This window comes from Petromyzon marinus, chromosome 72, assembly GCF_048934315.1.
Source record: "Petromyzon marinus isolate PM22_M1 ecotype Great Lakes invasive population chromosome 72, UKy_Petmar_22M1.pri1.0, whole genome shotgun sequence".
Classification (NCBI taxonomy): domain Eukaryota; kingdom Metazoa; phylum Chordata; class Hyperoartia; order Petromyzontiformes; family Petromyzontidae; genus Petromyzon; species Petromyzon marinus.
In genome coordinates this window covers 2,096,958-2,124,636 of record NC_133738.1, presented here as the reverse complement: position 1 = coordinate 2,124,636, position 27,679 = coordinate 2,096,958, and the positions used below count along the sequence as shown (strand labels likewise).

The window sequence follows — 27,679 nt, the reverse complement described above, 5'->3', positions numbered from 1 at the left end:
AGTGACACACACACACACAGTGACACACACAGTGACACACACACACAGTGACACACACAGTGACACACACAGTGACACACACACAGTGACACACACAGTGACACACACACAGTGACACACACACACAGTGACACACACACACAGTGACACACACAGTGACACACACAGTGACACACACACACAGTGACACACACACACAGTGACACACACACACAGTGACACACACACACAGTGACACACACAGTGACACACACACACAGTGACACACACAGTGACACACACAGTGACACACACACAGTGACACACACAGTGACACACACACAGTGACACACACACAGTGACACACACAGTGACACACACACACACAGTGACACACACACACACAGTGACACACACAGTGACACACACACACAGTGACACACAACAAAGACAAACAAAGATCCCCCATATAGCCTTAACAGACTGTAGGGGCAAGTGCTGTTAGCGAGCACCTATGAAGGCCGGAACGGTACACGAGGGGGTGGGTGGCCAGCACCACGCCCGACCGCCTTTGTCTCCCTAGTGGCAATGTTTACACACCGCACCAGGTACTCATTTGAGGCTGAGTCGACCTAGGGGAGGCCCGGGACCGGTTCAGATAATCGTCACTGGTGTTGGCCGTGAGCGGGAATCGAACCCGGGTCGCCAGGTTCATAGCGCAGCGCGCTAACCGCTACACCACCGCTCCCCACACACACACAGTGACACACACAGTGACACACACACAGTGACACACACACACAGTGACACACAGTGACACACACAGTGACACACACACAGTGACACACACAGTGACACACACACACACAGTGACACACACACAGTGACACACACAGTGACACACACACAGTGACACATACACAGTGACACACACACACAGTGACACACACAGTGACACACACAGTGACACACACAGTGACACACACACAGTGACACACACACACAGTGACACACACACAGTGACACACAGTGACACACACACACAGTGACACACACACACAGTGACACACACACAGTGACACACACACACAGTGACACACACAGTGACACACACACAGTTACACACACAGTGACACACACACAGTGACACACACACAGTGACACACAGACACAGTGACACACACAGTGACACACACAGTGACACACACAGTGACACAGTGACACACACAGTGACACACACAGTGACACACACACAGTGACACACACAGTGACACACACAGACACAGTGACACACACAGTGACACACACAGACACAGTGACACACACAGTGACACACACACAGTGACACACACAGTGACACACACACACAGTGACACACACAGTGACACACACACACAGTGACACACACAGTGACACACACACAGTGACACACACAGTGACACAAACAGTGACACACAGTGACACACACACAGTGACACACACACAGTAACACACACAGTGACACACACACAGTGACACACACACAGTGACACACACACAGTGACACACACACAGTGACACACACACACAGTGACACACACAGTGACACACACACACACAGTGACACACACACAGTGACACACACACAGTGACACACACAGTGACACACACACAGTAACACACACAGTGACACACACACACAGTGACACACACACACACAGTGACACACACACAGTGACACACACAGTGACACACAGACACAGTGACACACACAGTGACACACACTCAGTGACACACACACAGTGACACACACAGTGACACACACAGTGACACACAGACACAGTGACACACACAGTGACACACACACACACAGTGACACACACACAGTGACACACAGACAGTGACACACACTCAGTGACACACAGACAGTGACACACACACAGTGACACACACACAGTGACACACACACACAGTGACACACACTCAGTGACACACACACAGTGACACACACACAGTGACACACACAGTGACACACACAGTGACACACACACACACACAGTGACACACACACACACACAGTGACACACACACACAGTGACACACACACAGTGACACACACACAGTGACACACACACAGTGACACACACACACAGTGACACACACACAGTGACACACACACACAGTGACACACACAGTGACACACACAGTGACACACACACAGTGACACACACACAGTGACACACACAGTGACACACACACACAGTGACACACAGTGACACACACAGTGACACACACAGTGACACACAGACACAGTGACACACACACACAGTGACACACACACACAGTGACACACACACAGTGACACACACACACACAGTGACACACACACAGTGACACACACACACAGTGACACACACACACAGTGACACACACACACAGTGACACACAGTGACACACACACAGTGACACACACACAGTGACACACACACACAGTGACAAACACACAGTGACACACACACAGTGACACACACACACAGTGACACACACACACAGTGACACACACACAGTGACACATACACACAGTGACACACACAGTGACACACACACAGTGACACACACACAGTGACACACACACACAGTGACACACACACACAGTGACACACAGTGACACACACAGTGACACACACAGTGACACACAGACACAGTGACACACAGTGACACACACAGTGACACACACAGTGACACACACAGTGACACACAGACACAGTGACACACACACACAGTGACACACACACACAGTGACACACAGTGACACACACACAGTGACACACACACAGTGACACACACACAGTGACACACACACAGTGACACACACAGTGACACACACACAGTGACACACACAGTGACACACACACAGTGACACACACACACAGTGACACACAGTGACACACACACAGTGACACACACACAGTGACACACACAGTGACACACACACAGTGACACACACACAGTGACACACACAGTGACACACACACAGTGACACACACAGTGACACACACACAGTGACACACACACAGTGACACACACACACAGTGACACACACAGTGACACACACAGTGACACACAGACACAGTGACACACACACACAGTGACACACACACACAGTGACACACAGTGACACACACACAGTGACACACACACAGTGACACACACACAGTGACACACACACAGTGACACACACAGTGACACACACACAGTGACACACACACAGTGACACACACAGTGACACACACACAGTGACACACACACAGTGACACACACACAGTGACACACACACAGTGACACACAGTGACACACACACAGTGGCACACACACAGTGACACACACACACAGTGACACACACACACAGTGACACACACACAGTGACACACACACACAGTGACACACACACAGTGACACACACACAGTGACAAACACACACAGTGACACACACACACACACAGTGACACATACACACAGTGACACACACAGTGACACACACACAGTGACACACACAGTGACACACACACACAGTGACACACAGTGACACACACAGTGACACACACACAGTGACACACACACAGTGACACACACACACAGTGACACACACACACACAGTGACACACACACAGTGACACACACACACAGTGACACACACACAGTGACACACACACAGTGACAAACACACACAGTGACACACACACACACACAGTGACACATACACACAGTGACACACACAGTGACACACACACAGTGACACACACAGTGACACACACACAGACACACACACAGTGACACACACACAGTGACACACACACAGTGACACACACAGTGACACACACACACACTCACTGCGCGCGAACGCACTGTACACGTAACACACTGTACGCGCAACGGGCTCACTGTACGCGAACACACTGTAGCGCAACGCACACTGTACATGCAACGCACACTGTACGCGCAACACACTGTACGCAACACACTGTACACGCAACACACTGTACACGCAACACACTGTACGCAACACACCTTGTATGAGCAACGCACACTGTAGCGCAACAAAAACTGTACATACAACACACTGTACGCAACACACTGTACGCAACACACTGTACGCGCAACACGCAACACACTGTACCGGTTTCAATGTCGCCGCCGCTTGAGGCCTCCCGGAGCCTTTTCTCGCCTGAAAAGCACCAACAGAGAGAGCGTCAGCATCACCACAGTGAGAGGCTCACAGTGACACTGAGACAGTGACAGTGAGACAGGTTTACAGTGAGACAGGTTTACAGTGAGACAGGTTTACAGTGAGACAGGTTTACAGTGAGACAGGTTTACAGTGACACTGAGACAGTGACAGTGAGACAGGTTTACAGTGAGACAGGTTTACAGTGAGACAGGTTTACAGTGAGACAGGTTTACAGTGAGACAGGTTTACAGTGAGACAGGTTTACAGTGACAGTGAGACAGGTTTACAGTGAGACAGGTTTACAGTGAGACAGGTTCACAGTGAGACAGGTTTACAGTGAGACAGGTTTACAGTGACAGTGAGACAGGTTTACAGTGAGACAGGTTTACAGTGAGACAGGTTTACAGTGAGACAGGTTTACAGTGAGACAGGTTTACAGTGAGACAGGTTTACAGTGACACTGAGACAGTGACAGTGAGACAGGTTTACAGTGAGACAGGTTTACAGTGAGACAGGTTTACAGTGAGACAGGTTTACAGTGACAGTGAGACAGGTTTACAGTGAGACAGGTTTACAGTGAGACAGGTTTACAGTGAGACAGGTTTACAGTGAGACAGGTTTACAGTGAGACAGGTTTACAGTGAGACAGGTTTACAGTGAGACAGGTTTACAGTGAGACAGGTTTACAGTGAGACAGGTTTACAGTGAGACAGGTTTACAGTGAGACAGCTTTACAGTGAGACAGGTTCACAGTGAGACAGGTTCACAGTGAGACAGGTTTACAGTGAGACAGGTTTACAGTGAGACAGGTTTACAGTGAGACAGGTTTACAGTGAGACAGGTTTACAGTGAGACAGGTTTACAGTGAGACAGTGACAGTGAGACAGGTTTACAGTGACAGTGAGACAGGTTTACAGTGAGACAGGTTTACAGTGAGACAGGTTTACAGTGAGACAGGTTTACAGTGACAGTGAGACAGGTTTACAGTGAGACAGGTTTACAGTGAGACAGGTTTACAGTGAGACAGGTTTACAGTGACAGTGAGACAGGTTTACAGTGAGACAGGTTCACAGTGAGACAGGTTTACAGTGAGACAGGTTTACAGTGAGACAGGTTTACAGTGAGACAGGTTTACAGTGAGACAGGTTTACAGTGACAGTGAGACAGGTTTACAGTGAGACAGGTTTACAGTGAGACAGGTTTACAGTGAGACAGGTTTACAGTGAGACAGGTTTACAGTGACAGTGAGACAGGTTTACAGTGAGACAGGTTTACAGTGAGACAGGTTTACAGTGAGACAGGTTTACAGTGAGACAGGTTTACAGTGACAGTGAGACAGGTTTACAGTGAGACAGGTTTACAGTGAGACAGGTTTACAGTGAGACAGGTTCACAGTGAGACAGGTTTACAGTGAGACAGGTTTACAGTGAGACAGGTTTACAGTGAGACAGGTTTACAGTGAGACAGGTTTACAGTGAGACAGGTTTACAGTGAGACAGGTTTACAGTGAGACAGGTTTACAGTGAGACAGGTTTACAGTGAGACAGGTTTACAGTGACAGTGAGACAGGTTCACAGTGAGACAGGTTTACAGTGAGACAGGTTTACAGTGAGACAGGTTTACAGTGAGACAGGTTTACAGTGAGACAGGTTTACAGTGAGACAGGTTTACAGTGAGACAGGTTTACAGTGAGACAGGTTTACAGTGAGACAGGTTTACAGTGAGACAGGTTTACAGTGAGACAGGTTTACAGTGAGACAGGTTTACAGTGAGACAGGTTTACAGTGAGACAGTTTTACAGTGAGACAGGTTTACAGTGAGACAGGTTTACAGTGAGACAGGTTTACAGTGAGACAGGTTTACAGTGAGACAGGTTTACAGTGAGACAGGTTTACAGTGAGACAGGTTTACAGTGACAGTGAGACAGGTTTACAGTGAGACAGGTTTACAGTGAGACAGGTTTACAGTGACAGTGAGACAGGTTTACAGTGAGACAGGTTTACAGTGAGACAGGTTTACAGTGAGACAGGTTTACAGTGAGACAGGTTTACAGTGACAGTGAGACAGGTTTACAGTGAGACAGGTTTACAGTGAGACAGGTTTACAGTGAGACAGGTTTACAGTGAGACAGGTTTACAGTGAGACAGGTTCACAGTGACAGTGAGACAGGTTTACAGTGAGACAGGTTCACAGTGAGACAGGTTTACAGTGAGACAGGTTTACAGTGAGACAGGTTTACAGTGAGACAGGTTTACAGTGAGACAGGTTTACAGTGAGACAGGTTTACAGTGAGACAGGTTTACAGTGAGACAGGTTTACAGTGAGACAGGTTTACAGTGAGACAGGTTTACAGTGACAGTGAGACAGGTTTACAGTGAGACAGGTTTACAGTGAGACAGGTTTACAGTGAGACAGGTTTACAGTGACAGTGAGACAGGTTCACAGTGAGACAGGTTTACAGTGAGACAGGTTTACAGTGACAGTGAGACAGGTTTACAGTGAGACAGGTTTACAGTGAGACAGGTTTACAGTGAGACAGGTTTACAGTGACAGTGAGACAGGTTTACAGTGAGACAGGTTTACAGTGAGACAGGTTTACAGTGAGACAGGTTTACAGTGAGACAGGTTTACAGTGAGACAGGTTTACAGTGAGACAGGTTCACAGTGAGACAGGTTTACAGTGAGACAGGTTTACAGTGAGACAGGTTTACAGTGAGACAGGTTTACAGTGAGACAGGTTTACAGTGAGACAGGTTTACAGTGAGACAGGTTTACAGTGACAGTGAGACAGGTTTACAGTGAGACAGGTTTACAGTGAGACAGGTTTACAGTGAGACAGGTTTACAGTGAGACAGGTTTACAGTGAGACAGGTTTACAGTGAGACAGGTTTACAGTGAGACAGGTTTACAGTGAGACAGGTTTACAGTGAGACAGGTTTACAGTGAGACAGGTTTACAGTGAGACAGGTTTACAGTGAGACAGGTTTACAGTGAGACAGGTTTACACTGAGACAGGTTCACAGTGAGACAGGTTTACAGTGAGACAGGTTTACAGTGAGACAGGTTTACAGTGACAGTGAGACAGGTTCACAGTGAGACAGGTTTACAGTGAGACAGGTTTACAGTGAGACAGGTTTACAGTGAGACAGGTTTACAGTGAGACAGGTTTACAGTGAGACAGGTTTACAGTGAGACAGGTTTACAGTGAGACAGGTTTACAGTGAGACAGGTTTACAGTGAGACAGGTTTACAGTGAGACAGGTTTACAGTGAGACAGGTTTACACTGAGACAGGTTCACAGTGAGACAGGTTTACAGTGAGACAGGTTTACAGTGAGACAGGTTTACAGTGACAGTGAGACAGGTTCACAGTGAGACAGGTTCACAGTGAGACAGGTTTACAGTGAGACAGGTTTACAGTGACAGTGAGACAGGTTTACAGTGAGACAGGTTCACAGTGAGACAGGTTTACAGTGAGACAGGTTTACAGTGAGACAGGTTTACAGTGAGACAGGTTTACAGTGAGACAGGTTTACAGTGACAGTGAGACAGGTTTACAGTGAGACAGGTTTACAGTGAGACAGGTTTACAGTGAGACAGGTTTACAGTGAGACAGGTTTACAGTGAGACAGGTTTACAGTGAGACAGGTTTACAGTGAGACAGGTTTACAGTGAGACAGGTTTACAGTGAGACAGGTTTACAGTGACACTGAGACAGTGACAGTGAGACAGGTTTACAGTGAGACAGGTTTACAGTGAGACAGGTTTACAGTGAGACAGGTTTACAGTGAGACAGGTTTACAGTGAGACAGGTTTACAGTGAGACAGGTTTACAGTGAGACAGGTTCACAGTGAGACAGGTTTACAGTGACAGTGAGACAGGTTTACAGTGAGACAGGTTTACAGTGAGACAGGTTTACAGTGAGACAGGTTTACAGTGAGACAGGTTCACAGTGAGACAGGTTTACAGTGAGACAGGTTTACAGTGACAGTGAGACAGGTTTACAGTGAGACAGGTTTACAGTGAGACAGGTTTACAGTGAGACAGGTTCACAGTGAGACAGGTTTACAGTGAGACAGGTTTACAGTGACAGTGAGACAGGTTTACAGTGAGACAGGTTTACACTGAGACAGGTTTACAGTGAGACAGGTTTACAGTGACAGTGAGACAGGTTTACAGTGAGACAGGTTTACAGTGAGACAGGTTTACAGTGAGACAGGTTTACAGTGAGACAGGTTCACAGTGAGACAGGTTTACAGTGAGACAGGTTTACAGTGAGACAGGTTTACAGTGAGACAGGTTTACAGTGAGACAGGTTCACAGTGAGACAGGTTTACAGTGAGACAGGTTTACAGTGAGACAGGTTCACAGTGAGACAGGTTTACAGTGAGACAGGTTTACAGTGAGACAGGTTTACAGTGACAGTGAGACAGGTTTACAGTGACAGTGAGACAGGTTTACAGTGAGACAGGTTTACAGTGAGACAGGTTTACAGTGAGACAGGTTCACAGTGAGACAGGTTCACAGTGAGACAGGTTTACAGTGAGACAGGTTTACAGTGAGACAGGTTTACAGTGAGACAGGTTTACAGTGAGACAGGTTTACAGTGAGACAGGTTTACAGTGAGACAGGTTTACAGTGAGACAGGTTTACAGTGAGACAGGTTTACAGTGAGACAGGTTTACAGTGAGACAGGTTTACAGTGAGACAGGTTTACAGTGAGACAGGTTTACAGTGACAGTGAGACAGGTTTACAGTGAGACAGGTTTACAGTGAGACAGGTTTACAGTGAGACAGGTTTACAGTGAGACAGGTTTACAGTGAGACAGGTTCACAGTGAGACAGGTTCACAGTGAGACAGGTTTACAGTGAGACAGGTTTACAGTGACAGTGAGACAGGTTTACAGTGAGACAGGTTTACAGTGAGACAGGTTTACAGTGACAGTGAGACAGGTTTACAGTGAGACAGGTTTACAGTGAGACAGGTTTACAGTGAGACAGGTTTACAGTGAGACAGGTTCACAGTGAGACAGGTTTACAGTGAGACAGGTTTACAGTGAGACAGGTTTACAGTGAGACAGGTTTACAGTGAGACAGGTTTACAGTGAGACAGGTTTACAGTGAGACAGGTTTACAGTGAGACAGGTTTACAGTGAGACAGGTTTACAGTGAGACAGGTTTACAGTGACAGTGAGACAGGTTTACAGTGAGACAGGTTTACAGTGAGACAGGTTTACAGTGACAGTGAGACAGGTTTACAGTGAGACAGGTTCACAGTGAGACAGGTTTACAGTGAGACAGGTTTACAGTGAGACAGGTTCACAGTGAGACAGGTTTACAGTGAGACAGGTTTACAGTGACAGTGAGACAGGTTTACAGTGAGACAGGTTTACAGTGAGACAGGTTCACAGTGAGACAGGTTTACAGTGAGACAGGTTTACAGTGACAGTGAGACAGGTTTACAGTGAGACAGGTTTACAGTGAGACAGGTTTACAGTGAGACAGGTTTACAGTGAGACAGGTTTACAGTGAGACAGGTTTACAGTGAGACAGGTTTACAGTGAGACAGGTTTACAGTGAGACAGGTTTACAGTGAGACAGGTTTACAGTGACAGTGAGACAGGTTTACAGTGAGACAGGTTTACAGTGAGACAGGTTTACAGTGAGACAGGTTCACAGTGAGACAGGTTTACAGTGAGACAGGTTTACAGTGAGACAGGTTTACAGTGAGACAGGTTTACAGTGAGACAGGTTTACAGTGACAGTGAGACAGGTTTACAGTGAGACAGGTTTACAGTGAGACAGGTTTACAGTGAGACAGGTTTACAGTGACAGTGAGACAGGTTTACAGTGAGACAGGTTTACAGTGAGACAGGTTTACAGTGAGACAGGTTTACAGTGAGACAGGTTTACAGTGAGACAGGTTCACAGTGAGACAGGTTTACAGTGAGACAGGTTTACAGTGAGCCAGGTTTACAGTGAGACAGGTTTACAGTGAGACAGGTTTACAGTGAGACAGGTTTACAGTGAGACAGGTTCACAGTGAGACAGGTTTACAGTGAGACAGGTTTACAGTGAGACAGGTTTACAGTGAGACAGGTTTACAGTGAGACAGGTTTACAGTGAGACAGGTTTACAGTGAGACAGGTTTACAGTTACAGTGAGACAGGTTTACAGTGAGACAGGTTTACAGTGAGACAGGTTTACAGTGAGACAGGTTCACAGTGAGACAGGTTTACAGTGAGACAGGTTTACAGTGAGACAGGTTTACAGTGAGACAGGTTTACAGTGAGACAGGTTTACAGTGAGACAGGTTTACAGTGAGACAGGTTTACAGTGAGACAGGTTTACAGTGAGACAGGTTTACAGTGAGACAGGTTTACAGTGAGACAGGTTTACAGTGACAGTGAGACAGGTTTACAGTGAGACAGGTTTACAGTGAGACAGGTTTACAGTGAGACAGGTTTACAGTGAGACAGGTTTACAGTGAGACAGGTTCACAGTGAGACAGGTTCACAGTGAGACAGGTTTACAGTGAGACAGGTTTACAGTGACAGTGAGACAGGTTTACAGTGAGACAGGTTTACAGTGAGACAGGTTTACAGTGACAGTGAGACAGGTTTACAGTGAGACAGGTTTACAGTGAGACAGGTTTACAGTGAGACAGGTTTACAGTGAGACAGGTTCACAGTGAGACAGGTTTACAGTGAGACAGGTTTACAGTGAGACAGGTTTACAGTGAGACAGGTTCACAGTGAGACAGGTTTACAGTGAGACAGGTTTACAGTGACAGTGAGACAGGTTTACAGTGAGACAGGTTTACAGTGAGACAGGTTTACAGTGAGACAGGTTTACAGTGAGACAGGTTTACAGTGAGACAGGTTTACAGTGAGACAGGTTTACAGTGAGACAGGTTTACAGTGAGACAGGTTTACAGTGAGACAGGTTTACAGTGACAGTGAGACAGGTTTACAGTGAGACAGGTTTACAGTGAGACAGGTTTACAGTGAGACAGGTTTACAGTGAGACAGGTTTACAGTGACAGTGAGACAGGTTTACAGTGAGACAGGTTTACAGTGAGACAGGTTTACAGTGAGACAGGTTTACAGTGAGACAGGTTTACAGTGAGACAGGTTTACAGTGAGACAGGTTTACAGTGAGACAGGTTTACAGTGAGACAGGTTTACAGTGAGCCAGGTTTACAGTGAGACAGGTTTACAGTGAGACAGGTTTACAGTGAGACAGGTTTACAGTGAGACAGGTTTACAGTGAGACAGGTTTACAGTGAGACAGGTTCACAGTGAGACAGGTTTACAGTGACAGTGAGACAGGTTTACAGTGAGACAGGTTTACAGTGACAGTGAGACAGGTTTACAGTGAGACAGGTTCACAGTGAGACAGGTTTACAGTGAGACAGGTTTACAGTGAGACAGGTTTACAGTGAGACAGGTTTACAGTGAGACAGGTTTACAGTGACAGTGAGACAGGTTTACAGTGAGACAGGTTTACAGTGAGACAGGTTTACAGTGAGACAGGTTTACAGTGAGACAGGTTTACAGTGAGACAGGTTTACAGTGACAGTGAGACAGGTTTACAGTGAGACAGGTTTACAGTGAGACAGGTTTACAGTGAGACAGGTTTACAGTGAGACAGGTTTACAGTGAGACAGGTTTACAGTGACAGTGAGACAGGTTTACAGTGAGACAGGTTTACAGTGAGACAGGTTTACAGTGAGACAGGTTCACAGTGAGACAGGTTTACAGTGAGACAGGTTTACAGTGAGACAGGTTTACAGTGAGACAGGTTTACAGTGAGACAGGTTTACAGTGACAGTGAGACAGGTTTACAGTGAGACAGGTTTACAGTGAGACAGGTTTACAGTGAGACAGGTTTACAGTGAGACAGGTTTACAGTGAGACAGGTTTACAGTGAGACAGGTTCACAGTGAGACAGGTTTACAGTGAGACAGGTTTACAGTGAGACAGGTTTACAGTGAGACAGGTTTACAGTGAGACAGGTTTACAGTGACAGTGAGACAGGTTTACAGTGAGACAGGTTTACAGTGAGACAGGTTTACAGTGAGACAGGTTTACAGTGAGACAGGTTTACAGTGAGACAGGTTTACAGTGAGACAGGTTTACAGTGAGACAGGTTTACAGTGAGACAGGTTTACAGTGAGACAGGTTTACAGTGAGACAGGTTTACAGTGAGACAGGTTTACAGTGAGACAGGTTTACAGTGACACTGAGACAGTGACAGTGAGACAGGTTTACAGTGAGACAGGTTTACAGTGAGACAGGTTTACAGTGAGACAGGTTTACAGTGAGACAGGTTTACAGTGAGACAGGTTTACAGTGAGACAGGTTTACAGTGAGACAGGTTCACAGTGAGACAGGTTTACAGTGACAGTGAGACAGGTTTACAGTGAGACAGGTTTACAGTGAGACAGGTTTACAGTGAGACAGGTTTACAGTGAGACAGGTTCACAGTGAGACAGGTTTACAGTGAGACAGGTTTACAGTGACAGTGAGACAGGTTTACAGTGAGACAGGTTTACAGTGAGACAGGTTTACAGTGAGACAGGTTCACAGTGAGACAGGTTTACAGTGAGACAGGTTTACAGTGACAGTGAGACAGGTTTACAGTGAGACAGGTTTACACTGAGACAGGTTTACAGTGAGACAGGTTTACAGTGACAGTGAGACAGGTTTACAGTGAGACAGGTTTACAGTGAGACAGGTTTACAGTGAGACAGGTTCACAGTGAGACAGGTTTACAGTGAGACAGGTTTACAGTGAGACAGGTTTACAGTGAGACAGGTTTACAGTGAGACAGGTTCACAGTGAGACAGGTTTACAGTGAGACAGGTTTACAGTGAGACAGGTTCACAGTGAGACAGGTTTACAGTGAGACAGGTTTACAGTGAGACAGGTTTACAGTGACAGTGAGACAGGTTTACAGTGACAGTGAGACAGGTTTACAGTGAGACAGGTTTACAGTGAGACAGGTTTACAGTGACAGTGAGACAGGTTCACAGTGAGACAGGTTTACAGTGAGACAGGTTTACAGTGAGACAGGTTTACAGTGAGACAGGTTCACAGTGAGACAGGTTCACAGTGAGACAGGTTTACAGTGAGACAGGTTTACAGTGAGACAGGTTTACAGTGAGACAGGTTTACAGTGAGACAGGTTTACAGTGAGACAGGTTTACAGTGAGACAGGTTTACAGTGAGACAGGTTTACAGTGAGACAGGTTTACAGTGAGACAGGTTTACAGTGAGACAGGTTTACAGTGAGACAGGTTTACAGTGAGACAGGTTTACAGTGAGACAGGTTTACAGTGAGACAGGTTTACAGTGACAGTGAGACAGGTTTACAGTGAGACAGGTTTACAGTGAGACAGGTTTACAGTGAGACAGGTTTACAGTGAGACAGGTTTACAGTGAGACAGGTTCACAGTGAGACAGGTTCACAGTGAGACAGGTTTACAGTGAGACAGGTTTACAGTGACAGTGAGACAGGTTTACAGTGAGACAGGTTTACAGTGAGACAGGTTTACAGTGACAGTGAGACAGGTTTACAGTGAGACAGGTTTACAGTGAGACAGGTTTACAGTGAGACAGGTTTACAGTGAGACAGGTTTACAGTGAGACAGGTTTACAGTGAGACAGGTTTACAGTGAGACAGGTTTACAGTGAGACAGGTTTACAGTGAGACAGGTTTACAGTGAGACAGGTTTACAGTGAGACAGGTTTACAGTGACAGTGAGACAGGTTTACAGTGAGACAGGTTTACAGTGAGACAGGTTTACAGTGACAGTGAGACAGGTTTACAGTGAGACAGGTTTACAGTGAGACAGGTTTACAGTGAGACAGGTTTACAGTGAGACAGGTTCACAGTGAGACAGGTTTACAGTGAGACAGGTTTACAGTGAGACAGGTTCACAGTGAGACAGGTTTACAGTGAGACAGGTTTACAGTGACAGTGAGACAGGTTTACAGTGAGACAGGTTTACAGTGAGACAGGTTCACAGTGAGACAGGTTTACAGTGAGACAGGTTTACAGTGACAGTGAGACAGGTTTACAGTGAGACAGGTTTACAGTGAGACAGGTTTACAGTGAGACAGGTTTACAGTGAGACAGGTTTACAGTGACAGTGAGACAGGTTTACAGTGAGACAGGTTTACAGTGAGACAGGTTTACAGTGAGACAGGTTTACAGTGACAGTGAGACAGGTTTACAGTGAGACAGGTTTACAGTGAGACAGGTTTACAGTGAGACAGGTTCACAGTGAGACAGGTTTACAGTGAGACAGGTTTACAGTGAGACAGGTTTACAGTGAGACAGGTTTACAGTGAGACAGGTTTACAGTGACAGTGAGACAGGTTTACAGTGAGACAGGTTTACAGTGAGACAGGTTTACAGTGAGACAGGTTTACAGTGAGACAGGTTTACAGTGACAGTGAGACAGGTTTACAGTGAGACAGGTTTACAGTGAGACAGGTTTACAGTGAGACAGGTTTACAGTGAGACAGGTTTACAGTGAGACAGGTTCACAGTGAGACAGGTTTACAGTGAGACAGGTTTACAGTGAGCCAGGTTTACAGTGAGACAGGTTTACAGTGAGACAGGTTTACAGTGAGACAGGTTTACAGTGAGACAGGTTCACAGTGAGACAGGTTTACAGTGAGACAGGTTTACAGTGAGACAGGTTTACAGTGAGGTGAGACAGGGTTTACAGTGAGACAGGTTCACAGTGAGACAGGTTTACAGTGAGACAGGTTTACAGTGAGACAGGTTTACAGTGAGACAGGTTTACAGTGAGACAGGTTTACAGTGAGACAGGTTTACAGTGAGACAGGTTTACAAGTGAGACAGGTTTACAGTGAGACAGGTTTACAGTGAGACAGGTTTACAGTGAGACAGGTTCACAGTGAGACAGGTTTACAGTGAGACAGGTTTACAGTGAGACAGGTTTACAGTGAGACAGGTTTACAGTGAGACAGGTTTACAGTGAGACAGGTTTACAGTGAGACAGGTTTACAGTGAGACAGGTTTACAGTGAGACAGGTTTACAGTGAGACAGGTTTACAGTGAGACAGGTTTACAGTGACAGTGAGACAGGTTTACAGTGAGACAGGTTTACAGTGAGACAGGTTTACAGTGAGACAGGTTTACAGTGAGACAGGTTTACAGTGAGACAGGTTCACAGTGAGACAGGTTCACAGTGAGACAGGTTTACAGTGAGACAGGTTTACAGTGACAGTGAGACAGGTTTACAGTGAGACAGGTTTACAGTGAGACAGGTTTACAGTGAGACAGGTTTACAGTGAGACAGGTTTACAGTGAGACAGGTTTACAGTGAGACAGGTTTACAGTGAGACAAGGTTCACAGTGAGACAGGTTTACAGTGAGACAGGTTTACAGTGAGACAGGTTTACAGTGAGACAGGTTCACAGTGAGACAGGTTTACAGTGAGACAGGTTTACAGTGACAGTGAGACAGTTACAGGGTTTACAGTGAGACAGGTTTACAGTGAGACAGGGTTTACAGTGAGACAGGTTTACAGTGAGACAGGTTTACAGTGAGACAGGTTTACAGTGAGACAGGTTTACAGTGAGACAGGTTTACAGTGAGACAGGTTTACAGTGAGACAGGTTTACAGTGACAGTGAGACAGGTTTACAGTGAGACAGGTTTACAGTGAGACAGGTTTACAGTGAGACAGGTTTACAGTGAGACAGGTTTACAGTGTGACAGTGAGACAGGTTTACAGTGAGACAGGTTTACAGTGAGACAGGTTTACAGTGAGACAGGTTTACAGTGAGACAGGTTACAGTGAGACAGGTTTACAGTGAGACAGGTTTACAGTGAGACAGGTTTACAGTGAGACAGGTTTACAGTGACAGTGAGCCAGGTTTACAGTGAGACAGGTTTACAGTGAGACAGGTTTACAGTGAGACAGGTTTACAGTGAGACAGGTTTACAGTGAGACAGGTTTACAAGTGAGACAGGTTTACAGTGAGACAGGTTTACAGTGAGACAGGTTTCCAGTGATACAGTGAGACAGGTTTACAGTGAGACAGGTTTACAGTGAGACAGGTTTACAGTGAGACAGGTTTACAGTGAGACAGGTTTACAGTGACAGTGAGACAGGTTTACAGTGAGACAGGTTTACAGTGAGACAGGTTCACAGTGAGACAAGTTTACAGTGAGACAGGTTTACAGTGAGACAGGTTCACAGTGGACAGGTTACAGTGAGACAGGTTTACAGTGAGACAGGTTTACAGTGAGACAGGTTTACAGTGAGACAGGTTTACAGTGAGACAGGTTTACAGTGAGACAGGTTTACAGTGAGACAGGTTTACAGTGGACAGTGAGACAGGTTTACAGTGAGACAGGTTTACAGTGAGACAGGTTTACAGTGAGACAGGTTTACAGTGAGACAGGTGTACAGTGAGACAGGTTTACAGTGAGACAGGTTTACAGTGAGACAGGTTTACAGTGACAGTGAGACAGGTTTACAGTGAGGACAGGTTTACAGTGAGACAGGTTTACAGTGAGACAGGTTTACAGTGAGACAGGTTTAGCAGTGTTTACAGTGAGACAGGTTTACAGTGAGACAGGTTTACAGTGAGACAGGTTTACAGTGAGACAGGTTTACAGTGAGACAGGTTTACAGTGAGACAGGTTTACAGTGACAGTGAGACAGGTTTACAGTGAGACAGGTTTACAGTGAGACAGGTTTACAGTGAGACAGGTTTACAGTGAGACAGGTTTACAGTGAGACAGGTTTCACAGTGAGACAGGTTCACAGTGAGACAGGTTTACAGTGAGACAGGTTCACAGTGAGACAGGTTTACAGTGAGACAGGTTTACAGTGAGACAGGTTTACAGTGACAGTGAGACAGGTTTACAGTGAGACAGGTTTACAGTGAGACAGGTTTACAGTGAGACAGGTTTACAGTGAGACAGGTTTACAGTGACAGTGAGACAGGTTTACAGTGAGACAGGTTTACAGTGAGACAGGTTTACAGTGACAGTGAGACAGGTTTTACAGTGACAGTGAGACAGGTTTACAGTGAGACAGGTTTACAGTGAGACAGGTTAACAGTGAGACAGGTTTACAGTGAGACAGGTTTACAGTGAGACAGGTTTACAGTGAGACAGGTTACAGTGAGACAGGTTTACAGTGAGACAGGTTTACAGTGAGACAGGTTTACAGTGAGACAGGTTTACAGTGAGACAGGTTTACAGTGAGACAGGTTTACAGTGAGACAGGTTTACAGTGAGACAGGTTTTACAGTGAGACAGGTTTACAGTGAGACAGGTTTACAGTGAGACAGGTTTTACAGTGAGACAGGTTTACAGTGAGACAGGTTCACAGTGAGACAGGTTTACAGTGAGACAGGTTTACAGTGACAGTGAGACAGGTTTACAGTGAGACAGGTTTACAGTGACAGTGAGACAGGTTTACAGTGAGACAGGTTACAGTGACAGTGAGACAGGTTCACAGTGAGACAGGTTTACAGTGAGACAGGTTTACAGTGAGACAGGTTTACAGTGAGACAGGTTTACAGTGACAGTGAGACAGGTTTACAGTGAGACAGGTTTACAGTGAGACAGGTTTACAGTGAGACAGGTTTACAGTGAGACAGGTTCACAGTGAGACAAGTTTACAGTGAGACAGGTTTACAGTGAGACAGGTTCACAGTGACAGTGAGACAGGTTTACACTGAGACAGGTTTACAGTGAGACAGGTTTACAGTGAGACAGGTTTACAGTGAGACAGGTTTACAGTGAGACAGGTTTACAGTGAGACAGGTTTACAGTGAGACAGGTTCACAGTGACAGTGAGACAGGTTTACAGTGAGACAGGTTTACAGTGAGACAGGTTTACAGTGAGACAGGTTTACAGTGAGACAGGTTTACAGTGAGACAGGTTTACAGTGAGACAGGTTTACAGTGAGACAGGTTTACAGTGACAGTGAGACAGGTTTACAGTGACACTGTCACCGCAGTGAGTGTCACATGGTGACAGCGTCACAGTGACAGTGTTACCATGGTGATAGTTACCATGGTGACAGTTACCACGGTGACACTGTTACCACGGTGACACTTTTACCACGGTGACAGTGTTACCATGATGACAGTTACCATGGTGACAGCGTTCCCATGGTGACAGCGTTCCCATGGTGACAGCGTTCCCATGGTGACGCTCACCGTGGGCGTGGCCGCCGCCCGTGGAGGCCGCCGCCCCCGGCGCCGCCCCCAGCCCCCTCCTGGCCCTCCTCCTCCTGCTCGCGTGGAACCTCTCGGCCTTGAGACGATGGGGGGCGGGGCCGGGGGCGGGGCCGGGGCCGGGGGCGGAGCCGAGGGCGGGGGAGGAGCCGAGGGCGGAGCCGGGGGCGGGGCCGGGGGCGGGGCCCGCCAGGGGGTCGCCAGCGAGAGGCGTGGGGGGTGCCCAGGGACCCTGCCACAGGATGCTGGGTGGGTGGGGTGGGTGGGGTGGGGTGGGGTGGGTGGGTGGGGTGGGTGGGTGGGGGTGGGGTGGGTGGGTGGGTGGGTGGGGTGGGGTGGGTGGGTGGGTGGGGTGGGGTGGGTGGGGTGGGTGGGTGGGTGAGTGGGGGTGGGTGGGGTGGGTGGGGTGAGTGGGTGGGGTGGGGTGGGTGGAGTGGGTGGGGTGGGGTGGGTGGGTGGGGTGGGTGGGTGGGTGGGTGGGGTGGGTGGGGTGGGGTGGGGTGGGTGGGTGGGGTGGGGTGGGTGGGTGGGTGGGTGGTGTGGGTGGGGTGGGTGGGTGGGTGGGGTGGGTGGGGTGGGTGGGGTGGGTGGGTGGGGTGGGTGGGGTGGGTGGGGTGGGGTGGGTGGGGTGGGTGGGGTGGGGTGGGTGGGGTGGGTGGGGTGGGGTGGGGGTGGGGTGGGTGGGGTGAGTGGGGTGGGTGGGTGGGGTGGGTGGGGTGGGTGGGGTGGGTGGGGTGGGTGGGGTGGGGTGGGTGGGGTGGGTGGGTGGGGTGGGTGGGTGGGGTGGGGTGGGGTGGGTGGGTGGGGTGGGTGGGGTGGGTGGGGTGGGTGGGTGGGTGGGGTGGGTGGGGTGGGTGGGGTGGGGTGGGGTGGGTGGGGTGAGTGGGGTGGGTGGGTGGGGTGGGTGGGGTGGGTGGGGTGGGTGGGGTGGGGTGGGTGGGGTGGGTGGGTGGGGTGGGTGGGTGGGTGGGTGGGGTGGCGTGGGGTGGGTGGGTGGGGTGGGTGGGGTGGGTGGGTGGGGTGGGTGGGGTGGGTGGGGTGGGTGGGGTGGGTGGGTGGGTGGGGTGGGTGGGGTGGGTGGGTGGGTGGGGTGGGTGGGGTGGGGTGGGTGGAGTGGGTGGGGTGGGTGGGGTGGGGTGGGTGGGGTGGGGTGGGGTGGGTGGGGTGGGTGGGGTGGGTGGGTGGGGTGGGTGGGGTGGGTGGGTGGGTGGGGTGGGTGGGGTGGGTGGGGTGGGTGGGGTGGGTGGGTGGGGTGGGTGGGGTGGGTGGGGTGGGGGTGGGTGGGTGGATGGGGTGGGGTGGGTGGGTGGATGGGGTGGGTGGGGTGGGTGGGTGGGGTGGGTGGGGTGGGTGGGTGGGGTGGGTGGGGTGGGTGGGTGGGGTGGGTGGGGTGGGGTGGGTGGGGTGGGTGGGGTGGGTGGGTGGGGTGGGTGGGGTGGGTGGATGGGGTGGGTGGGGTGGGGTGGGTGGGGTGGGGTGGGGTGGGTGGGGTGGGTGGGGTGGGTGGGTGGGGTGGGTGGGGTGGGTGGGTGGGGTGGGTGGGTGGGTGGGGTGGGTGGGGTGGGGTGGGTGGGTGGGGTGGGTGGGTGGGGTGGGTGGGGTGGGTGGGGTGGGTGGGTGGGGTGGGTGGGGTGGGTGGGTGGGGTGGGTGGGGTGGGTGGGTGGGTGGGGTGGGTGGGTGGGGTGGGTGGGTGGGGTGGGTGGGGTGGGTGGGTGGGTGGGGTGGGTGGGGTGGGGGTGGGTGGGTGGGGTGGGTGGGGTGGGTGGGGTGGGGGTGGGTGGGTGGGTGGGGTGGGTGGGGGTGGGTGGGGTGGGTGGGGTGGGTGGGTGGGGTGGGTGGGGTGGGTGGGGTGAGTGGGTGGGTGGGTGGATGGGGTGGGTGGGGTGGGGTGGGTGGGTGGGGTGGGTGGGGTGGGTGGGGTGGGTGGGGTGAGTGGGTGGGGGGTGGATGGGGTGGGTGGGGTGGGTGGGTGGGGTGGGTGGGTGGGGTGGGTGGGTGGATGGGGTGGGGTGGGTGGGTGGATGGGGTGGGGTGGGTGGGTGGATGGGGTGGGTGGGGTGGGTGGGTGGGGTGGGTGGGTGGGTGGGTGGGGTGGGTGGGTGGGTGGGTGGGGTGGGTGGGTGGGGTGGGTGGGGTGGGGTGGGTGGGTGGGTGGGGTGGGTGGGTGGGTGGGTGGGGTGGTGGGTGGGGTGGGGTGGGTGGGGTGGGGTGGGTGGGTGGATGGGGTGGGTGGTGGGGTGGGTGGTGGGTGGGTGGGTGGGGTGGGTGGGGTGGGTGGGGTGGGTGGGTGGGTGGGTGGGGTGGGTGGGGTGGGTGGGTGGATGGGGTGGGTGGGGGTGGGTGGGTGGGGTGGGTGGGGTGGGTGGGTGGGGTGGTGGGGTGGGTGGGTGGGGTGGGTGGGGTGGGTGGGTGGGGTGGGTGGGTGGGTGGGTGGGTGGGGTGGGGTGGGTGGGGTGGGGTGGGTGGGGTGGGGTGGGTGGGGTGGGGTGGGTGGGGTGGGGTGGGTGGTGGATGGGGTGGGTGGGGTGGGGTGGGTGGGTGGGGTGGGTGGGTGGGGTGGGTGGGGTGGGTGGGTGGGTGGGTGGGGTGGGTGGGTGGGTGGGGTGGGTGGGTGGGTGGGTGGGGTGGGGTGGGTGGGTGGGGTGGTGGGTGGGGTGGGTGGGGTGGGTGGGGTGGGTGGGTGGGGTGGGTGGGTGGGGTGGGTGGGGTGGTGGGTGGGGTGGGGTGGGTGGGGTGGGTGGGTGGGGTGGGTGGGGTGGGTGGGGTGGGTGGGTGGGGTGGGTGGGGTGGGTGGGTGGGGTGGGTGGGGGGGTGGGTGGGGTGAGTGGGTGGGTGGGTGGGTGGGGTGAGTGGGTGGGTGGGTGGGGTGAGTGGGTGGGTGGGTGGGTGGGGTGAGTGGGTGGGTGGGTGGGTGGGGTGAGTGGGTGGGTGGGTGGGGTGAGTGGGTGGGTGGGTGGTTCAGAAAAGACAAATGTCACCCAGGTAGCAGCAGCAGTGTCTATGTACTACACACACCACACACAGACAAAGCTCCCCCAGGTAGCCTCTAGCAGGGCTGTAGGGGCAAGTGCTGTTAGCTAGCGAGTAGCAGCAGCGCGGCGCGCTGGGTACAGTCATGTCCACCACGCTGTACTGTACGTACAGTGCCCCGTACTGTACGTACAGTGCTGTGTACACAGCGGAATGTCCGATGCTCCACGACGGACAAACAACAGCCGTGGTCCATTACCAGCAGCTTTGCAATGGAGACAGAGGTAACGACCAAAGCCCGCGCAATTCGTAAAACTCAGCCCCGAAGCCCTAATTTTCACACATGGACTTTACTTATGAGGGGCATAAATGATATCACGCGATTTTTTTTACCCCCCCCCCCTCAAATATGACGTCACAAAGCTCTGCCCCCTACCCCCCACAAAAAATAAACATGCTTCAAATCGCTTTCAACTTTTAGTCATTGTAGATGCGTAGACTCAGACCCAGACTCATAGAGACACACAAAGACCCAGACTCATAGAGACACAAAGACCCACACTCATAGAGACACACAGAGACCCAGACTCATAGAGACACACAGAGAAACATACTCATAGAGACACAGAGACCCATACTCATAGAGACACAAAGACCCAGACTCATAGAGACACAGAGACCCATACTCATAGAGACACAAAGACCCAGACTCATAGAGACACAAAGACCCAGACTCACAGAGACACACAGAGACCCAGACTCATAGAGACACAAAGACCCAGACTCATAGAGACACAAAGACCCAGACTCACAGAGACACACAGAGACCCAGACTCATAGAGACACACAGAGACCCACAGAGACCCATACTCATAGAGACACACAGAGACCCATACTCATAGAGACACACAGAGACCCAGACTCATAGAGACACAAAGACCCACACTCATAGAGACACACAGAGACCCAGACTCATAGAGACACACAAAGACCCAGACTCATAGAGACGCAAAGACCCAGACTCATAGAGACACACAGAGACCCAGACTCATAGAGACACACAGAGAAACATACTCATAGAGACACAGAGACCCATACTCATAGAGACACAAAGACCCAGACACAGAGACACAAAGACCCAGACTCACAGAGACACACAGAGACCCAGACTCATAGAGACACAAAGACCCAGACTCATAGAGACACAAAGACCCAGACTCACAGAGACACACAGAGACCCAGACTCATAGAGACACACAGAGACCCAGACTCATAGAGACACAAAGACCCAGACTCATAGAGACACAAAGACCCAGACTCATAGAGACACAAAGACCCATACTCGTAGAGACACAAAGACCCAGACTCATAGAGACACAAAGACCCAGACTCATAGAGACACAAAGACCCATACTCGTAGAGACACACAGAGACCCAGACTCATAGAGACACACAGAGACCCAGACTCATAGAGACACAAAGACCCAGACTCATAGAGACACAAAGACCCAGACTCATAGAGACACAAAGACCCAGACTCATAGAGACACACAGAGACCCAGACTCATAGAGACACACAGAGACCCAGACCCACAGAGACCCACAGAGACCCATACTCATAGAGACACACAGAGACACACAGAGACACACAGAGACCCATACTCATAGAGACACACAGAGACACACAGAGACCCATACGCATAGAGACACACAGAGACCCAGACTCATAGAGACACACAGAGACCCATACTCATAGAGACACACAGAGACACACAGAGACCCATACTCATAGAGACACACAGAGACACACTCATAGAGACACACAGAGACCCATACTCATAGAGACACACAGAGACACACTCATAGAGACACACAGAGACACACAGAGACCCATACTCATAGAGACACAGAGACACACAGAGACCCATACTCGTAGAGACCCACAGAGACCAATACCCATAGCGACACACAGAGACACACAGAGAGCCATACTCAGAGAGACACACAGAGACACATTCATAGAGACACACAGAGACCCATACTCATAGAGACACACAGAGACCATACTCATAGAGACACACAGAGACACACAGAGATCCATACTCATAGAGACACACAGAGACCCATAATCATAGAGACACACAGAGACACTCATAGAGACACACAGAGACACACAGAGACCCATACTCATAGAGACCCATACTCATAGAGACAAACAGAGACACACAGAGACCCATACTCATAGAGACACACAGAGACACACAGAGACCCATACTCAGACACACAGAGACCCATTATTCAGAGAGACCACACAGAGACCCATACTCATGTATGGGTCTTCTGGGGTCTCTGTGGGTCTCTGTGGGTCTCTGTGTGTCTGTATGGGTCTCTGTGGGTCTCTGTGTTAGTGAGGGTCTCTGCGGGTCTCTATCATTAAGCACCCCCCTCCACCGCATTAACATATCATTAGCATATAATTAGCAGCATTAAAACACCGATTTTCCCCTCCCCACGCCCCCCCCCCGCGATACGTTGGCATATTCTTAACATACAATTAGCATCTCATTAAAGCGCCCCGTTACCATCGCAACGCCCGCCGCCCCGCCCCGCCGCCCCACCTGAGGTAGTGCGCGGTGCGCGCGCTGAAGTCGGAGTCGCTGAGGAGGTCGCCCACGGTGGGGCCGCCCTCCCCACCAACGCCTCCTCCCGCCGCCATCGACACCGCGTCGTCATCCGCCGACATCGGGCGGCAATCGAAGGCGCTCATCGCCGAGCGCTCGGCGGCCGTCGCCTCACGAGGGCCGCGATCGGTCGCAGCCGCCACCGCCGCCCCGGGGTGAGGCGATCAGTCGAGGGGGAGCGAAGCATCGGCAGCCGCCGCCGACGACGACGACGACACCGCTCGATCAGTTGCCGCCATTGCCCCCCCGCGGATTTCTTCCCTGCCACGCCCCTTTCACTCCCACCACTCTCTCTCCCTCCCTTTTGCCCCCACCCCCTTTTTGTGCCCCGCCCCCTCGTCTTGCCACGCCCCCTCCTTTGCCCCCTCCCCTCCTTTTGCCCCCGCCCCCTTTTTCCCTCAGTTGCCCCACCCACCTCCGTCTCATGAATATTAATTAGGCTACGCGCGCTGACCACGCCCATAGATATAGACTCACCACACACAACAGAGAGCCACCCACAGAACTGTAACCTGCACCTAGCCTGGCACAGCAGTCAACCCACGGCACCTGCTGGGTCTGTCACGTGACCTCGTGCACCTAGCCTGGCACAGCAGTCAACCCATGGCACCTGCAGGGTCTGTCCCGTGACCTCCTCCTCCTCATGCACCTAGCCTGGCACAGCAGTCAACCCATGTCACCTGCAGGGTCTGTCACGTGACCTCCTCCTCCTCATGCACCTAGCCTGGCACAGCAGTCAACACATGGCACCTGCTGGGTCTGTCACGTGACCTCGTGCACCTAGCCTGGCACAGCAGTCAACACATGGCACCTGCAGGGTCTGTCACGTGACCTCCTCCTCATGCACCTCGCCTGGCACAGCAGTCAACCCACGGCACCTGCAGGGTCTGTCACGTGACCTCCTCGTGCACCTAGCCTGGTACAGCAGTACAACCCATGGCACCTGCTGGGTCTGTCCCGTGACCTCCTCATGCACCTAGCCTGGCACAGCGGTCAACCCATGGCACCTGCTGGGTCTGTCACGTGACCTCCTCCTCATGCACCTAGCCTGGCACAGCAGTCAACCCATGGCACCTGCAGGGTCTGTCACGTGACCTCCTCGTGCACCTAGCCTGGCACAGCAGTCAACCATGGCACCTGCTGGTCTGTCCCGTGACCTCCTCCTCCTCCTCGTGCACCTAGCCTGGCACAGCAGTCAACCCATGGCACCTGCTGGGTCTGTCACGTGACCTCCTCCTCCTCGTGCACCTAGCCTGGCACAGCAGTACAACCCATGGCACCTACTGGGTCTGTCGGATCTGAAATCGCTGCCATCATCAAAAAACGCTGAGAGACCCATTAGCAACATCAGCAAGATATAGGAATACGTTTTACCCTTTTAACCGGCACAAAAACTGACACCTTTATTCAAGGCATCATATTCTTAGTTTTTTCGGTAAAGTCACGTTGAAGAGAAACAACAAAATAAGAAAAAAAATATATAAAACAGTTATGGTCGAAACGTCGTGAGAATTTTTTATTGTTTTATATATATGTTTTATTATTTTGTTGTTTCTCTTCAACGTGGTGACTTTACCGAAAAAACTAAGAATATGAATTACTGCGGTCACGAAAGCTTTAAATCAAAATTCAAGGCATCATGTTTTGAACTCTCTTATCTTTTTTAAAAAAAAAAACCACAATGAGGTGACATTGCCATCCTCTCAGCCGACAAGGGCAATGCCACCATGGATACAACCACTGACAACGACAAAATTCAGGACCTTCTTAACGATGGCAGCCAGGCCAACAATCAACAGAGATCCCACCAACCGCCTGGCCACTGAAACCAACAATGTCATCACCAGCGCGACTTCTCGAGAGCAAGCAAGAAGCTTCCCTCAAACCTCCGGCCGCTAGGCCGCCCAGATCTTACGGCCTCCAAAACAAATCCAGCCCGCTCCGTCCCTATCGTCTCCACCATTCAACTCAATCAGCCCGCAAACTGTCCGATTTTCAGTCCGAGACCACCTCAGCTGTCCTTACACAAACTGTCAAATCGCTCTCCGTGGTGCTAACGGGTTTTTAAAATAAATTAAAAAACGCCACTTTTTCAAGTTTTCTTGCTGTGGTTTTCACACCTGATGATGATTGCTTCTCTCGTATTGCAGTCCGAAACGTCGTGAGGATTTTATTGTTTTATAGTTTTTTATTATTTTATTGTTTCCCTATCTACGTGGTTTTCACACCTGATGATGATTGCTGCTTGTGTTGCAGTCCGAAACGTGAGGATTTTATAGTTTTTATTATTTTGTTTCCCTATCTACGTGATTTTTCACACCTGATGATGATTGCTGCTTTGTGTTGCAGTCCGAAACGTCGTGATAATTTTATTGTTTTATAGTTTTTATTATTTTATTGTTTCCCTTCTACGTGGTTTTCGCACCTGATGATGATTGCTTCTCTCGTGTTGCGGTTGAAACGTCGTGATAATTTTATTGTTTTAGAGTTTTTATTATTTTATTGTTTCCCTTCTACGTGGTGGTTTTCACACCTGATGATGATTGCTTCTCTCGTGTTGCAGTCCGAAACGTCGTGATAATTTTATTGTTTTATAGTTTTTATTTTATTGTTTCCCTTCTACGTGGTTTTCACACCTGATGATGATTGCTGCTTCTCGTGTTGCAGTCCGAAACGTCGTGAGAATTTTATTGTTTTATAGTTTTTATTATTTTATTGTTTCCCTATCTACGTGGTTTTCACACCTGATGATGATTGCTTCTCGTGTTGCAGTCGAAACGTCATGATAATTTTATTGTTTTATAGTTTTTATTATTTTATTGTTTCCCTTCTACGTGGTTTTCACACCTGATGATGATTGCTTCTCTCGTGTTGCAGTCCAAACGTCGTGAGAATTTCATTATTTTATAGTTTTTATTATTTTATTGTTTCCCTTCTACGTGGTTTTCACACCTGATGATGATTGCTTCTCGTGTTGCAGTCCAAACGTCGTGAGAATTTTATTGTTTTATAGTTTTTCTTGTTTTATTGCTTCCCCATCTACGTGGCGGTGACTTTACCGAAAGAACCACGAATATGAATCCCTGCAGTCACGAAAAGCTTTCAATCAAATTTTAATCCCATCTGTGAAGGATGCGATTCCTGACATGCAATACCCCGGCGTCTACAAACCTGAGTTGTGGTTGCGACAGCGGCAGCAGCAACATTGGGGGAGACTAAGCGACGTGTCTCGGACCGCGTCCGTGAACAACACAAGGCGGATCTGAAACGCGGTAGGACCAACACCTCGGCCGTTGCCGATCATTGTCTTACCGCCGTGGGCTCACGCGAAATTGATTCTTCCAAGACGGAGGTGCTCTGCAAACCTGCCGGCTACCTTCAGGGATTCGCTCGTGAAGCCATCCAGAAATATGAACACAGACACGACGCCGACCTGAGAAGACTCGGCACAGACTGAGCAATCGTTGGAAGGGCGTTAGATTAACCAGGTAAAGTCTGAACTTCCATACCATTGGAAACACCTCATTTGCCAGTAACAAAAATATGACAATTCGGTTTTTTTTTACCCTTTTATCTGGCAACAAAACTGACACCTTTTTTA

General features: G+C 50.1%; 1 protein-coding gene across 2 annotated transcripts in view; it reads right to left on the bottom strand.

The window, feature by feature from the left end:
• The window catches only part of ANKRD54 (ankyrin repeat domain 54), a 69,535-nt gene extending 45,197 nt beyond the window's left edge, over positions 1–24,338 (bottom strand). For both annotated transcript variants that reach the window (XM_076055649.1, XM_076055650.1), the window contains exons 1-3: positions 24,016–24,338; positions 18,409–18,671; positions 4,136–4,183 (exon numbers count right to left, since the gene is read on the bottom strand). In XM_076055649.1, coding sequence (XP_075911764.1) covers positions 4,136–4,183; positions 18,409–18,671; positions 24,016–24,164 — 460 coding nt within the window. In that variant the 5' untranslated portion in view covers positions 24,165–24,338. The remainder of the gene's footprint in view (positions 1–4,135; positions 4,184–18,408; positions 18,672–24,015) is intronic.
• Between the last annotated feature and the right edge of the window lie 3,341 nt (positions 24,339–27,679).